This window comes from Cricetulus griseus, assembly GCF_003668045.3.
Source record: "Cricetulus griseus strain 17A/GY chromosome 1 unlocalized genomic scaffold, alternate assembly CriGri-PICRH-1.0 chr1_0, whole genome shotgun sequence".
Taxonomy (NCBI): Eukaryota; Metazoa; Chordata; class Mammalia; order Rodentia; family Cricetidae; genus Cricetulus; species Cricetulus griseus.
The window spans coordinates 172,357,377-172,374,988 of NW_023276806.1; the positions used below are offsets into that span (position 1 = coordinate 172,357,377).

Consider the following 17,612-nt stretch of genomic DNA (forward strand, 5'->3'; position numbering starts at 1 on the left):
GGCAGTATTCCTAAATACATAAGGACAACCTGCTCAGTGTGTATAATGATACCTGTATGTATTTTTGAGGACTGACCACTTGGTATTGGATAAATAATTGGTGTGCTCTCTCTGAGGAAGACTGTTTCTCCTGTTCTCAGCATTCATTCGATGCCTACAGTTCTTTGTATGGAGTGAGACAGCACGGGCTTTTCTCCATCTACATTAGCATGTCTATTGCTGTTGTCCTTGTCTGGCTCACTTTTCCCATAATTAAATGATCTAAGTTGGGAGCTGGGGAGATTGCTCGGTGGAGAAAGTGCTCGCCAAGTTCTTATACAATTTCTAGCCATGGAGTATACCTGGGGCACACCTACCGTTCCCTGAGATGGCGAAGGCACTTGAAGCTTCAAGATGAAGGTATAGCCCAAGTTAACGCAAACCAAAGGAACTGTTTCCAATACTGGGAAACAAGCTACGACCATGTTAGTCCTCACCTACAAGCATTCAGAACTGTCCCAGTGTCAACCTATATGGGACAAGCCTTGTGTTTCAGTTTCCATCATCTCCAGCTGTGGTACCAGCCTTAGTGCATCCCTGAACTGGTACAAACCTCTAGTTGTGAGACTTGAGAGTGACTAGTCAGTGACCAAGGATCTGTCTTCATTAGCCCCAACACTGGACAGCATGGAGTGGCGCATGACTATTCCTTGGGAGTAGGGATGGACAGGCAGAGGAAGAGTTTGCTCTAGAACACAGTTTCTGGATGATGAGATTTAACATTGAACCAGTTTCTATTATCAAGTTAAATTGTTATCATTTCAAAACAACTTGTTACAATCAAAATTTGTTCTTTGCCAGCTTCACAGTCAACACAAAGCAAAGATTCCTATTAGCCTAACATAATAAGCAAGAAATCAAAGCAGCCTCCAGAGTAATTCACCCAACCACAGGAAACTGTACAAGCCAGAGGCAGAAACTGTAGGGGGAATGAACTATGATTCTTTTATAAAATGTAACTAAATTTAATTTTTATCTCAGGAACAGATATGATTAGGTATTTGTTCCTTTTCCTAGAATAAATGAATTTTTGAAATGGAGTCTTAAGATACTGAATTACTGATTCAGAACTCAAGTACTGTAGACTGAGAATAGCTTCCTGGATGCCCGTGAGCTACCTCCTCAGCCTTCACAGCAGTTCTGTGAAATGGGTTGCCATTATTTCTCCCAGTTTTCAAAAATGGAAACCAGGACACAGAGGTATCAAGTGTCTTGCCTGAGGTCACACAGCAGGGAGGTGTGAAAGTAGAGATTATAAACGTGACAACCTGACTCAACCACCTGCTCTCCTAACCCTACACATGACAACTTGCAGAAGATCCATCAGAGGCAATTTCACTTTAAAAAAGTGGAAAACCAATGCTTCTTTTTTGATCTACTAAATATTAGATGTCTGCTGGAGATGGCTAGTAGCCCCTGGATCTCTTAAGTACAAATCTCTTGGGAGACATAAAGCTAGATATAGGAGTCATTTTTCTCATTGCTATAAAAATAATACCTGACAAAAGCAGTTTAGGGCAGAGTTTGCTCTGCCTTATGGTCTGAAAGAGCATGGTGGCAGGAGTGTGAAGCCGCTGCTTATGGCGTGCCCACCTCAGGGCCAGAGAGGCCCCCTCACCCACTTCCTCTTGTTTATTCAGTCAGCAGCCTCCACTCATGCAATGGTGTCACCACTTTACTTAACCCAATCTAGAAACCCTCCCAGATGTGCCCAGAGGTCTGCCTCCTGGTGATTCTAGATCCTGCCTGTCCAAGTGACAGAGCATTAACCATCGCCCTGGGTCCTTATGTTATAGATTTGAATAAAGGCCTGCAAAGTAGGTAATAGAAGCAAATGTAGAGAAGAGAAAGGGTTAAAGCAGTTTGGGTCTACTAGGAAATTGAACGGCCGTCACCAAATCACCAAACCTGAGTGGGAGGACGGTGGGCAAGGTAAAGAAAGACGCTAAGCAAAGGGTACAGTTTCAGTTTAAAAAAAAATAGCACATGACAACAGGAGAAATGCAGAAAATATGAATACATAAGACAACGTGGAATATAGACTTGTGTGGGGAAAAGAAGACATTGCCATACACATTTTCTGTTTGTCTCAATGTATTTCCTTCGTTGTTATCAACATGATCTGAGGACAGGATTTAAAATTTAAATACTGAGAAGTTGTAAAGACAACCCAGTGTTCTTGTACATAGCTTGAGGGTTTTTTTTTTTTTTTAATAGCACAGATTCAAAGACACAATTTGATGGCACACCTCAGGCATCTAGATGAAGAGTAAAGGGCTGCTTCTTGCTGGACAGGTTCAAGGTGGTATCTGGCACTTTTAGCACAAAGAAGAGATGACTTGTATTATGCTGCAGTGCAATGTGTCCTCAGTCAGAAGTGAAGTACTGTAAGATGTCTGTCATTATACACTACACTTGTGAGTACTCACTAATAGTGTAATCGACAGTTGCTGTCTGTCTTTACCACCTATTATCTTACCAATTTCAAATTAACAACTAGGCAGCTAGGCAGAGGATTAGCAAAGTCTCTTTACATAAAATATGTGGTCCTCCCTCCAACAGTGGGCTTGGAGATCATCTACAGCACTGTGTGGTAGCCAAATTTCTTGGGTTCTGTGTGGCATCCTCAGTAAATGTGAGAAGTTCATTCATTTTGTTTATTGACTCTAAACATCATCACTTTGTAACGTTGAGCTTTAAAAGGAAAGTAACAGACTTCTTTTCATAGGCTGGCAGGAACCAGAGAACATGCTTGAAGTTGTTGTTTCTGAGACAAGGTCTCTCTCTATGTGGCCCTGGCCCTGGCAATCCTAGAGCTCTCCATATAGACCAAGGTAGCCTCTGTCTCTGCTTTCTGAGTGCTAGGATTAAGGGCATGTGCCTGCCTAGTCTTTGAACTTTAGACCCATTTTAAGTACAGTATTGTCTCTTACACCATAGTTGTTATCACGGTTTTCAGCAGTCTTCCTCCCACTACCCCATTGTTAAGTTCTTACACTTTGCTATTTTAGAGTGATCGAATTAAGAGTGGTCTGCTTAGGAGAGATGGATCTGCAAATGAGGAGATTTTGCTGTATTTGACACCTACTGTCTGGTCTCAGAGTGTCAGTTTGATGTCTTTGATGTGAGAGGGAAATAAAGGGGGTACCTGTTTCAGGTACCTGAGCCCTGAGCTTTGCAGAAACAATCACTCTGCATATCACTTTGGGTACAGAAAGTAGGAAGTAGCATTAGGCACCAGAGTATGCAAGAATGCAGTGAAGTGTTACCAACTCCTCTTCTCCCACACCAGGGCTAAGCCACTCTCTTGAGTCTGGAAAAAAACAAATCTCCCAATACTGACTGTAATGTATGTGATAAGGGGAAGGAACTTCAGTCTCAAGGTGGTTTATGTGAAGAATGGGTTTTATCCAGGTAGCAGCTTCACTCTGATTGGGTGTGGGACCTGATTCCTCCACTGGACTGGTGCCACTTGGAAGGGTGACTCAGGAATAGCTTCTGAGTAGGGCAGATCTCCAAAGATGAACAATTTTCCAGAAGGTGCTCCCAACAGTTGCCATCTCAGTTCCCTATCAAGCCATTGTCATGGTCTCCCAGGTGTCCATCCTCCATTAGAGCCCTCTGCAATCGCCCTGGTGCAATTCTTCTCTTCGGAGTACCCATTTGGTTTCTTGACTTGGCTGAAGATGTGCTGAAAGGGCTGGGGAGTTAGTGAATATTGTAAACCAGGGCATAGGAGAACCCATTCACTTACAGAAAGAATTCTAGTGCAGATGAGGGCAGGTGAGGCTGGAGGTGGGACGGTGAGCTAATCACAACTACAGAAACCTGGAGAGAGCTACTGAGGACCCCTTGACAGTGGTGACATGGGAATGCATTAAAGAACTCATTTTAGAGAGCAGAGAATTTCAGGATCCAGTGGCTGAGGGAAAGTGAGCTACCTGCCATAGTCAAAAGTCAAGTGTCTCTGTTTCATTGGCATGCCATAAGTTTAATCTCAAAACATTGAAATGGTAGTGCAAAAAAACTGATAGAAATAATGATTGCTATCAGGCTGCCTGCCTGGCATGTCTATGTGGCAACATTCTTTCTATGCTTGCTTTATGAACAGTTTGCAAGACTTTGTGTTCTGAGTGTAACTTTTGTGTTATTATCCTGTCCCCTCGAGGATCCACCCCACTCATTGATGCTGAAGCAGTAGGGCAGGCACAGCACAAAGGAAGCCTGAAGATAGAATCTAAATCGTCAGGCTAGTCTGCACTTCTCCCGAGTACCATTCTCTGCCAGACCTCATTCCTGTTTGTGCTAAAGTTGGTCCCACGAGTTCTGGCACCTTCCATTTCCAGCTGAACAGTATGATATTTATTTTAATCAGCTGCTCATGAAAGGTAGAATTTAGCAACAATTACAATGACATAAGGCAGATTTCCGAGGAGATCAGAGCCATCGGGTGGCTTTCTTTTATCTGTCTTCACCTACATTTCAGCTGTGAGAATAAATCTAAGAAAACTGCTGTTTGGCCTTTTAGCACATTGCCAGCTTTGGCAATTGCAAACTAACTGGTTTTGTACTAAACACCACGAAATGAAATAAATTGGTCTGACGAAAGCTTGGCACCCCTGACTACTACAAATATAAAACCACCAGCAGATGCTATTTGCTGAGATGGAGGCTCTTCTAACAGATGGATGAAAGTTAAACACAAATTGCACTGTTTCTTTCCTTTTGGTTCATTTGTTTTTATTGCAATATAAAAAAATCTGCTATATTAGTTACAGTAAACTTGTAGCAAATGCTTCATGACTGTTTTGGGTTTCCTGAGAACTTTGAAATTACACTCAGACCAGTCTTCATTATGTGAACTCATTGAGAATGGAGAATCAAATTCTTTGTCAATTCTAAAACTTCCTTTGGTATTCATGATCCAGTGTTGAAAATAATGAGAAGTAAGCACCAAATATTCACAGTAGGATGTTATGTCTCTGTCATAGATATCAAGTGCTTGACCATAATCCAGTAACACCCAGCACATCTCCAATAGTCACTACACATTTAGAACTAGAAAGTTTTTACAGTATTTTATTTCCTTATACACTGTTTCATCGTCGAGATAGCCTGTAAACAAAGAGAGTTGTGACTCTGTTCCCCAATTCAATGACTCATATACCATTTAAAGTGATCACTCTCAATTGCTATTAACTTTCAAAAGCAATAATGGCATTATTAATCACTCTATAATTTAAATATTTCTTGCGACAGAACTATTTGTTTTAATCTAAATTAAATAGTTAATATTCTATAGAGTAATCTGAAATTTATCATTTGTACCTTCTTCCTCGTTCCAAAGATTATTTATTAAATCACATTTTTGATAATAGAACACAAGAAATTTCAACATAGTAGGAAAAGTGGAATAAACAAAAATATTTTTAAGGAATGAAAATAAAGGGAAGGATCATCTATAATTACATTGTTTTTAAATCTTCAGGTTAATTATTATTCTTATTTACAGGGTCAGGATCGTGCCGATTTAGTTATTCTGACCCCAGCATCATTGTGTCATACACCAAGAACAACACTGCCGACTGGATACAGCTTGAGAAAATTAGGTTTGTTACCATTTAAAGTATTTTCATCCAGTATGTTGTGAGTAGACACTATTTCCCTATTTCCTTCACTCTACCCTGACCTTTTCTTCATGGTGAAAGTGCTTTGGTTATTCATTACTCAAGTCATGAGAACACATATTATGTCTGGTCCTACTTGAGGGACATGTTGCTAGAAATGCCATTTTCCCATTCTTAACTTCCTACTGTCAAGACTTCTTATACCAAACAGTTTTGGATTACAGCACATTTGGGATTATAACTGTTGAGAGAGAATCCTTTGCCATATAGTGTTGCCAACTGTGGCAGGTAGGAAGTGAGCTGACTTTAGCCTGTGATACAGACCTGAGAGTATGACCAGTCACTGACTGCCTGCATCTATTCCTGTCCACGGTGTTAGGGTTCACAGGCCTCCTGCATCTCATCTGCAATTCTGTCACTTAACCTCTGATGCCCCTCAAGCCCATCTCCACATCTGTATTTTCCTTACTTCAAGAGTTCCCCAATAAGAAAATGAGGTGGAAGGAACGTTCTGATGTTGGAAAGATTTGATGGTGTTAGAAGGTCCCAAATCATGTTTACCACCGCTGCAGAGTTTAAACCATGGAATAAACTTCAAGGCAGATGATTAATTACAGGAATAATATGCAAAGGAAAACTACGAGACTGACACACTACCTGTTGCGCTCAGGGCCATAGCTCCACACTGGTTTTTAAGTGGTTATGATGACTAGAGAGTTCTTAAATTGGAAAAAAAAAAAGAAGTAGAATATTTTCCATCAGTTTTGAGATATTTGTTTTCCAAAAGCTCTTTTTTTATATTAAAAGGACAATGATCTGTTTAGGGAGTCAAAAGAAATAATAGGTTGATAATCTAATACTAACCAATTTGTACAAGGCTTCTACAAGTATATTTAAAAAACAAAACTCATAAAACTAAGTTCTAGTCTAACAAAAAACGAGGAAGGTAATTCTGTAAGGATTTTAATAAATTATTTCCTCTATGACTGAATAAAATGTAATTTTGGGCAGTTACTGCATACTGAGTTCTATCATGCTGTGTCAACTTTCTGATAACATTTGCTATCCTTTCCAATTTGTAGAATTTTTGAAAATGTATTCATGTTGGATACTTAGGCATCTAAATGAATGTAAGCAACATACATATAGAAATTTCACCTCTATCCCTACAATTTTCCTTCTACTGCATTATATCAAGACATAAGTAAGTTGTAATGTATGTTTGTTGCTTCTGAAGTGATAAATTGAAGCTACACATTTGATTGCACATATAAAGATCACATTCATCTGAGTACCTTAAATTGTTTTCATGAAGCAGCACTTTCAGTTTTGGACTGTGTCTCAAAAAACCATACTCCAGAATGCAAATCCCCCTTTCCATTTGTGAGCAGCATGAAAGTTTTTCCTAAACACTATCTGAAACGGAAGTATATTCTCTTCATGAGTTTAAATTATTTGAAGCTTAAAAAATACTTACCATGAAATATTGTAAAAGAGAAGGAAATGTATTACCCCCAAAGGTGAGATCCACCATCTATAACCCACTGACAATTCTGAAGATACCTATGTGCTCCACTGGTGACTGAAAAATATGGCTTTTCCTCCAGCCCTTCCCAAACTGATTTATAGCAAGTCCAGCCTACCACTAGTTTGCATTTTAGCACCATTTTTAATCTCAGCTAAAAATGACCATTTTTACAGCAGCAGATTTTTACTTGGTAGAATATGATGACTAGTAAAACTTTTATTATAAAGCAGAAAGAGCTAGATTCTAATAGATGTGATATAAAAAGCATATTGGATTGTCCTTTTCAAAGATTGATCTGAATACAATGGTAAATAATTATAAGTGAATATAGTCATCAGATATTAAAAAATATATCTGATGACTCAAAAATAAATATTATGTAAAGACTAATCTCCTGTATATATGTATATATATTTAAACATATCATATACAGTGACCTCTAATCAATGCATGATTTCAAAGAATCAATATTAATTTCTATTTTTTCTTATCAGGTGAGTGATTTTAAATAGAATGTCTACCACGTTCCAAAACTCTTCTACATACAATTTGCCTCTTTTTGTAAAATCATAGCAGCTGTTGCCACTTTCACTTCCATTGTTTCCTGGCTTATTTGAACACACTTCGTACCTGCTTTGTGTCAAATACAAAGTCCCCAAAGACCTTAACTATATCATCCATTGTCACCCAATAGGAAGGGCATAACAAGCAGCAGATGCTTAAGGTTGGACCATGGGCTTGTATTTAATCTACGACGAGCATTGCGTGTTCGAAGTGAGGCTGGGATCTTAACTATGTGCTCGACCTCCCCTTCTCACCACATTCTCCAGAGCCCCTTCCAATGTCAGCACGATTATCCACATCCTGTACCTTCCTGAGGACGCCAAAGGGGAGAGCGTGCAGTTCCAGTGGAAGCAAGAGAGCCTGCGTGTAGGAGAGGTGTATGAAGCCTGCTGGGCCCTGGATAACATCCTGGTCATCAATTCAGCTCACAGACAAGTCATTCTGGAAGACAATCTCGACCCAGTGGACACAGGCAACTGGCTCTTCTTCCCTGGAGCAACAGTCAAGGTTTGAGCTCTTCCATTCCCTCTTTCTCTCAAAACCAAGGCTCACTGAACTGGTCATTTCAAGATAACTTTTCCCAAGACAACTCTGGGTATTAATCAACATTCTTCGATCCCATTTATTATCATTTAAGGGTATGATATCACTGTTTTAAAAATCATTTGTTTACTGATTCATTTAGCAATTGTTTCAGAACTCAGATTGAGCTGAACCCTGAGAACATAATTGTGAAAAGGCAACTATATTTCTTCCCTTTTTTGTGGCTGTTAATTTAGTAGAAGCAGACAGACACATAGCTGTGCAAATACAGAACAGCCCAGTTGTCATTTTCTGGGAAATGACAGTATCAAATCTAGGCGTGGGGCTCTAGAAAAGCTATCTGGAAAATGGGGAGTATGAGCAGATACTGAAGGGTGGTTGGAAGGTGGTCAGGTTGGAGGACACCTGGAATTCTAGGAATTGGAGATCTCATATGTAGAGGTTTGAACTGTTTTTGTCTTCCATATTCATGTGTTACAATAATATCATATTGGGCTAGAAAGTAGAGCCTTTGTGAGGTCATTCTCTAATAAGAATTAAACCAGCAATAAAAGAATGTATAGGAACTTATGAAGTCTTCCAGAGCTTTGATCATAGACTCTGACTCCAAAAACTAATTTTCCAGACTACAATGTTCTCTAGCAGCAGCACCAAACTAAGACAGAGTCTAGATCAGTGGTTTTCAATCTGTGGGTCACAACCCCGTTGGAGGTCTCATATCAGATATCCTGCATATCAGTTACTTATATTAGGATTCATAACAATAATGAATAATAAAAAATAACAGTTATGAAGTAGCTCAAAATAATTTTCTGGTTGGGGGTCACCACAACATGAGGAACTGTATTAAAAGGTTGCAGCATTAGGAAGGTTGAGAACCACTGTGTAGGTGGTGATGCATAAAGCAAACACCCTTAAATGGAGTTCGAAATAGTTCTCCAGTATTTTTGAGACATGTGGTAAGTAATTCTGGTGTATGGCAAGTGAGAATACCTTGAAGGTCTGCTAGCTACTATAGTATTGGAACTCTATCTGAAGGTTTTGTCCACTGGAGTCCTTTACATCAGAGCCAATCCCATTTGGGACTTGAAATTGCTCTTCTAAGAGACAACACTCAATGAAAGGAACACAAGGAGAGCCCCAAGAGGCTGCCTACAAGTGGTTCAATGAGAGCTCTTGTTAGGCAGGATAAGAGGGGATAGGATGGAGAAATGTGGGCATATCACAGATTTTGTAGCAAGGGAATAGAGGATGTTAGAACTGATAAAGAGAATAAAGGATGCTAGGCGTGAAGGGCAGGTTTGGGCAGCTAGATTGCCAAGGGTGCTATTCACTGAAACAGGTCTAGGAGGAGGAACAGGTTCACAGGAAGGTGAAAGGTGGCTTTACTTCGGACACATAACTCTTGATGTTTTTAGGGACAAGCAGTGAGTGGTTGGCAAGAGATCAGAGGCATGGGTCCAAAGTTAGGAAGATGCAGTTTTTGGCAGTTGTCACCGGTGAGTGAGGATAGCAATTATGAGCTTGCCTGATGAGGGACTGTGATAAATTCTACTAGGCCTTAAGCTGGATCTCTGTGTGTCTCTAGTATGTGGAAATAAATTGCAAATTGAGTTTACAGATTTTTTTTTTAACGATCACTTACTGATGCAAAACAATCCTGTGCTACATAGGTGTGAGATCACAAGAAGAGAAACTAAGAAAATACAAAGATTTAAAAGATTCTACTTTTTTGTGTACATAATATGGGAAATTAACCTAGGACCTTATACATGTTAGGCAAGCATTCTACCACTAAGCTACATCCAAACCCCATTCTCACTATTCGGGGTCGGGGTGCAAGGTCTCACCAAGAGGCCCAGGTTGGCCTTGAACTTACCATATAGTCCTTATAGGTCTCAAACTTATGGTGCCAGTGCCTTCTGCCCTCTGCCCTCTGCCTCTTCGGGATCTAGAATTAGATGCCTGTGTCACAAGTACAGCTTGCTTGCCGACTTTTAATAATTTATTTCAGGTAACTGAGCCTCAGTCTTTTGCCTTAGACCGCCCTGCCTGATATTTATTTCAGTGGAACAATACACTGAGTATTGAAATAGTCATAAGCTGACTGTTTTGTCAGTTTTTTAAAATATTCTTGTTATGGCTTTTAAGGCATAGAAACCAAATAGCACCATTATTTGATAATTACCATATTTGAAACACGAGTCATTCTTTGTAGAAGCATTTGTTTTTAAGCATCTACCCAAAGGAATCTGACCTCAATGAATAAATATTCACTATCAAAAATTTTTAAAAAATAGCTTATTTCAGTACTGTACAAGAAAAAGGATTACAAATTATTTAGTGAAGTCCCAACACAGAACTTATAGTCATTGTGGCTCAAGGTACTGAGGTTACAGCTGGTCTTGGAAGCAGGCATCCCCTCTGCTCAGTTCAGGAAAGCATCCCACAAGACCTCTTAATAAAAAATTCCTAACACAGTCCAAAGCTGTGGCTCCCTTAGAAAGAGTCTTCAGAGTCCTTCTGCACAGACAGCCTTTGTCATTATACTTCATGTGATGTCTTCTTGCCACTGTACTGAAGAGGGCTCTCTGCTGTCTTTCTCTGTACTAACAAGCAGGTACGGAACCCTTTTCCAGATCATTATTATATCTGACTCTCATACTCTCTACTACATAGATGTGCATTTCTGCCTCGTATTACAAGCTACTACACTAATCTAATTAGCTTCTTGCCTTCTTAATACCATACTTTGCTTCCAACATGATAGAAATGCATGAAGTCTGCTTCTGCTTCATTAAAAACACTTTTAACTAAATTAAAACTTTGGGTATAAAATAAAAGCTTTTTTTCTTTTTTGGTTTTTTGTCCCACTCATAAGCTTAGTAACTACACAACTGAGAATTTCCAAGAAGCCTTGGTCTACTAAGAAAAAAATGTCACCATGGTAATGATTTATTACATTGTCTTTAAGTCACCTGCAGACAGAAGCTCTTCTTGATGTCTCTTTTGAAACTTGGAGTAAATGTCATAGTCAAATCTAATATTTGTCCTTTTAACTTATTTGAATGACCATTCTTTTTATTTTTGTTTGAAATATCTCAAAATGAAAACTTTTTCATTGGCCAGGTAATCCAGAATTCTAAAATAAAGGTTTTTTTAACTATATAAAATTTATTTGTCAAGTATTAATTCTCTCCTTAGTGGCCTCTGCGATGAATGCTGAATCCAACACAACTACTTAGAAAACATCTCCTGTCCCTGTGGGTTAAATGTTTTAAAGTTTTAATTTTTTGTTTTAAATGTTTGTTGTTTAATTTTAATGTTTGAAATGCTGCTTTATTTTGGACTTTAATTGTAGGGATTACATGTGTTTGCTCGACCTACTTTGTCTTTTTATGTTTATTAAATGTTACATGTTAACTAAGTCCAAAAGAGAAACCGTCCATGGTCAAAGAGAGAGAGAGAGAGAGAGAGAGAGAGAGAGAGAGAGAGAGAGAGAGAGAGGAGAAAGGGTGTGTGTGTGTGTGTGTGTGTGTGTGTGTGTGTGTGTGTGTGTGGATTGAACCTGTGTGTGAGGCAAGCAGGCACTCTACTACTGAGCTGCATCCCCAACTTTTTGTTGTAGTTTTGATTTGGTAAACTGAAGAAAGTGATAAGAGGTTTCCAGGTAGCAATAAATGTTGTCTTCCATCCTTCTGTGCCCACAGCCCTGCCTGCCTCATCTCCCAGGTTTTTCCAGAAAACATTCCCACATTAAAGGAAAGGTGTGCCCTGTTCTATTGTGCTTCTAATTACCATCATTACTTTTCATTCCCCACAACTCCGGATGCAGCCCTTTGCTCACTACCGAGTGTGTGCAGCTTTAAATGCCTGTAAATACACAGGTACATGGGCTAATGCCCCTCTGAGGGCCACCTCCTTAGCAACCCCAGTGCAACAACAGATCATGCACTAAGCACTGGGAGAACCTGAAAGCCATTCATTGTTAAATCACCTGTTTCATCTGCTGGCATCGGTGACTCTGCCTTTCTTCACAGCGTGAGACTTTCAACTTCTAGAAGCGTAGTAAGTTAGCATCAGTTTATATTATTTTAAAGTGGGTTCATCAATGCAATTGTTAGGATGGGCCTCTGTCTGGCAGCTGTGGTTGGTCAAGTGAGGCATACAAGCGTCAGAGACACCACCTTCCCACCCGGTGAGGGAGAATGAGTAATCTCCAGGCAACTCCTGTGCACCAGCTGTGAGTGAGTTTGGTTTAATCAAGGATTAGGGGGTATCAGCAGAATATTTTGGCTCTTCCCATTTAAGACTTCCCATCAAGTTCCAGCATTTCATGCTGGGTAAGGTTCTCACACTCAGGAATGATTCTTGCAGTCTCGTGAAAACTGCATGGATCTGACAATAATGGATGAAAATAACAATGGCAGCAAAGATGTAGCTATGATAAATAATTACAATCGGTAGCATTGCAGGAAGGCTTGTAACTACAGGCGCTGTGAAGAAGACCTGGCCATCAGCTTTGCACCAGTGCTAGTCCCTGGGAGACTGAAAGCATTGACAGCTGTGTTCAGTTTTGGTTACCCATTCCTGAAATGTCTCAGCAAATTCATCAGGCTCATCTACTTCTACTTTTCACATATGCATCTTGCAATTGGAGAAGATTCTAAATTTCTGGCTCAAAGGAAGAGTCTTGTAAGTCTGGAAGCTGGACCAGGGCTGCTGCAGTCACCTGCTTTCTGTCATTGTGCCATCAAAGAGGAGGGTTGTAAGTGTCAGTCAATTGCTCCTGGGAGAACCAGGGATAAATGAGCTAGGAAGAGCTATGTCCCAGCCAGAAATTTTTTCCATTCTCCCTCATTCTTTAATAGAACCCCATGAAGTAGAATCCTGAATGAATCATCAATATGCCATGGACATGTATTGGTCAAGCCTCTGTTTCACTTTATCTGTTTATCACACCTTTGATGACAGGCACAACTTTTATCTTGAAAGTATAAATCATCCATGACTCCTTGCTGTCTCCTGTTTTTGCGTGTGTGCGTGCGTGCATGTGTGTGTGTGTAAAAGACAAGTAGAAAGAACTCACTATCCATTATGAGTGTTTCTCTCTGCTCAGTGAGCCTGGCTCCCCTGAGCTTCCAAGGGCATAAATCACTGGTTTCTGTCAATGCTAGAACTGACCTACAGATTAAAAGCAGGCCCTGTGACATAGGTGCTGTTCCATGTGCCTCTCATGTTTAGAAACCTTCCCATTCTGATTGCCCTACCTGCTTATCTTTTTCTATTTATTACCCAGTTGCCTAGAGTTCTAGATCAGCCCTTGTACGTGTTTATGCCAAGTTGTGTTGAGAAGTAAATCAGGCCTAACTGCCACTGCAGTTTTAGAAGGATTGCCCTTGGGGATAGCTAGGATTTGAACATGTGTCCTTGAGAAGAAACTCTTTTAAGAAGCAGTTTATTGGAATTTGCGAGTTCATACCAAGGATTTGGAGTCGTTGAGTTGCAAGCTTTGGAAGGACTTGTCATTGTCTCTTCTGTCATTTGACTTCCCTTGCTTCTTTGCCACTCACCTTTGATAATAAGGCAATGGGGACTGTTGTATTAGTACAGCAAACACCAAAAGGCCCTAATGAAGACAAAAGCTATTAGGTAAGTCAACAGACCATTGAAGGAAACCATTAAATCAGAACAAGAGAGTTATTCATTTTCTTACTGCTCTTATACATAGTGAATCTAACAAACTTGTTTGTTGCTCCATTGGACAGAACACAAGTCTCAAGCCCCAAATCAGAATTGTAGCTTCATTCCCAGTTTCTGCCATCACCCTTCTACTGCTGATAATTGTCACAAATAGCTGAATCATCAGTGGAGAAGAAAAAACATATTCAAATTAAGAAAAAATGTAAATGAATTTGGCTGAAAATTTTTAAATCTTAAATGAGGCATGTGAAAAAAATTAAGTCTTTGACAGTGATGAAAGGGAAAATCAAGGAGGAGCCAAATCATTTTTGACCCTGCCTTTTGGGAGTAACCACCTGAAGAGCAAGGCCTGCAGGATTAGGGCCTGATGCAGGTTCCCAGTTTGTCTTCCATGTAATGTTCACTCAGTACCCTGGAAGAAGTGCACAACAGCTCACTTCACAATTCTGTTTTCTTACAAAGTAAAAGGACAAATAGGGAGCAATCGGATTCACTTGGCAAAAATATACTTTGCAGGTCGCTGCACTTCAAACTGTCAGACATGGGGGCTGTGGGACTTGTGTACCACGTTTCTAATGAGGACAAACCTGAGTGCAGTAAGACTCATGGCCAGCCATGTTCCCATGTCTTCTTCCATTAGGCGTCTGAATGATAACTGTGATTTCCTGGCTAGATTCCAGCTTGGCTAATTGCATGCTGTCTACTCAGATTCCCTCTGCTTGGGGTATGTTTCATCTGGATTGTTCTGCTCTTATTATTGTGTTTTCCCCAAGAGGTGGGTGCATATTACAAAATGCGCCAGAATATAATTTGTTAAGCTAATAAGAGTACTTTGGGGATGAAGGGTTAAATGTGGAAGTGTGCTTTTCACAATCTCCCCCCAGTGAGGTCTATTTGTATAGTAATTAACATGGAATAGCATCAGTGAAATATGGACATGAGCCAGGTCACTATTAACAAAACTGACAATAACATAGGAACAACTAATTTTGATAAATTCTACAGAAGATAAACATTCAGACAAATCCCCAGAGCCCAAAGTACCTTTTGGTTTTGTCTTTGATTGAAACTGATAATCTTAACCTCTGATTAAGTTAGCACAGTATTCAGTAAGTAAAATTTATTTTTTTCTGTGTGGTAACATTTCCATCATCTTTGTGAGTGTTACAGCTCCTAACAAAATAGCTTGCATGGTAGCATTCTTCAAAGTGAGGTTTCTTAAGCAAATGATTAAAGATATGGAACAAAAATAAAGGGAAGAGTAGCCATTTCTGGACTCCTTTTATTGCTATCTTTACACATATTTCCCGTGGCCTCTTGTCTATTCCTCACCCCCATTTCAAAGACAGAAAGCAGAGGCTGCAACCTGTCAAAAGGCTTTCCATTTTGAAGCCGAATCTGTTTTATTGTGAAACTTGCCTCTTCCATGCCAAGCTATGCTGTACCTGTCCGTGTTATGCCTAGCATATTTGGCCTTAATTTGAGAAGGCAAGTATGAAAACCTAACCCTGAAAAGCAAGTTGATCACCAAGATCAAGGCTAACAACTGTCCTATGGAGTTTCACGTTGTGATTCCTGCTCTCGTTGCTCCAGTTCCAATCTGTCACTATTTCCATTTCAGAGCTGATACAATTGTGAAGTAATTATACACTTGTCACAAAACATACCATAAATTGGGATCTTTGTAAATCGAACTACAGTGGGGTTCAAATGTGAATGTTTAATAATCCCAGAAAATAATGAGAAAACCCCACTCTTTGGGCTCCTTAAAATCCACTCACCATGGTTGAATCTATTGTGTTGATTACAGAAAATTCACAGCAGCCCTCCTGCACCTGGCCTGCATTCACAGCCAAGTTTTCAGGTTTGGCCCTGGCATTAAATTACCTAGAAATTGAATGTGCAGAAAATAATAGAAATTTATTTTGTCTCAAGAGAAAACTGTTCTCTTCCTATTAGGGGGTTTCTTTTTATTTTTATAGGAGGATGTCTGTACCTTTCCAGACCACAGCACCGGATGTGGGAAATCTGTGACAAGAGACCTAGCATATCCACTGTATGCGGGCTAGCGGCCACCACTTCCAGCCGCTACCCAGCACATCTTACTTTCTTGGGAAGTTCACATGCCAATATATTTTATTTCCAGCCAGCACTGGCTAATTTATGGCTCTGCCAACAATGCCATTTTAATTAATTTTATTCATCTTACTTCTCTTTCCTCTGCTCCTCATATCTCATCTGTTTGCATTGCCTAAATTTTAATTAAAAATCTTCTCCTCTCTAAGGAGTAATCTGAAGTGGCAAAAATAATCACTTAAAATATTACAGTCATTAAAAAGTTGGCTGTGGTGGAAGCCATGCATTTTCAATTTTCCTACAAATGATGTTTTAGCTTCCTTTTAAAGTGCACTTTGTATCTGAATTGTCTGCCACCAGCCAGCTTGGCTATCAAAAGTGGTCTTCCAGCTGGGTGGGCTGAGTGACAACTCCTTAATGGAAGAAATGGATGACTCTCAGCTCACGTGGAGGGAACAGTACACTGGGCAGATTTCTTTCCATCTGCCACTAGCCTTCTACAAGCTGGCATTGCCCAAATGCCCAGTGTACACCTTTCAGCAAAAACGCTATCATCAAGAAGTAGATTGTGAGGCTGTAGAGCCTTAAAAGAACCATCAGGGTCGCAAGGCCCTAGAGAGATAAAGAGTCTCTCTGCGCTCCTCTTTCTGAAAGCCTAATTAAACAGTGGTAAAGGTGATGTAAGTGCTTTTTACAAGTACAGAGGTGAAGTCATTAACATTCACAGCAGAGTAGAGGGAGCAAGCTTAGCAATGCTAGCCTGAATTGTGGCCAAGGACGTGTTCTATTAAGGAATTTGCACTGAAGTTTCCTGTTGATGCATTTTTGAGTGGCAAATTTTTGTCACTTAGTTACACTGTGTTCTGCTTGTCAAATAAAGGAAATCCATGTAGCAGCAAAACAGAGAAATAACTTGGGGGGGCTGAGAGGAGCCCATAAAGACATAGGAATATCAAAATTAGAGATTCATTGCTACTTAAGTATGCATGGTTTTCCAATGCTGAAATAATAAAACAAGTAATTAATGTGGTAATTGAATGACACTTATGAATGTCTAGAACAACTAGAACTAGTCATGGATTTTATGCCTTATTTAGCCCAAATAAATGGGCTAATATATTATTACTTATTAAATGTCAGCTCAGCTACATGACTTTTTTGTTGAAGTTGTTTACATTTGTAATTGTTAATGCATATAAGTGAAATGAGTTTTAATTGATGCTGACCAAACATCAACTGGCTATTAAAATGGAGAGCAATTTTCTAAAAGTCTTCATAGTTTCAGTACACGTTTCTCTTGGGATTTTAGTATACTAGATTTTTATGTCATTCAATGCAAGTTCACCTGTGGTTAAGAAAAGTGGTGTTGGTCGTGTCATATTCTTGAGTTTTCATCTCTTAGGAGAATATTTGGCAATCTTCCAAAATGTGGAAGACGTTTAAACTCTAACTGATGGTTTTATCTGCTCTAACAATATGTGAATGTTGCAGTATTTTTTACTATATTTTTAATTTTCTAAAGATTTTAATTT

General features: G+C 39.6%; 1 protein-coding gene across 2 annotated transcripts in view; it reads left to right on the forward strand.

Annotated features, from left to right (window-relative positions):
- The window catches only part of Reln (reelin), a 446,863-nt gene that overhangs the window by 238,134 nt on the left and 191,117 nt on the right, over nt 1–17,612 (forward strand). For both annotated transcript variants that reach the window (XM_027393422.2, XM_027393423.2), the window contains exons 9-10: nt 5,552–5,648; nt 8,025–8,265. In XM_027393422.2, coding sequence (XP_027249223.1) covers nt 5,552–5,648; nt 8,025–8,265 — 338 coding nt within the window. The remainder of the gene's footprint in view (nt 1–5,551; nt 5,649–8,024; nt 8,266–17,612) is intronic.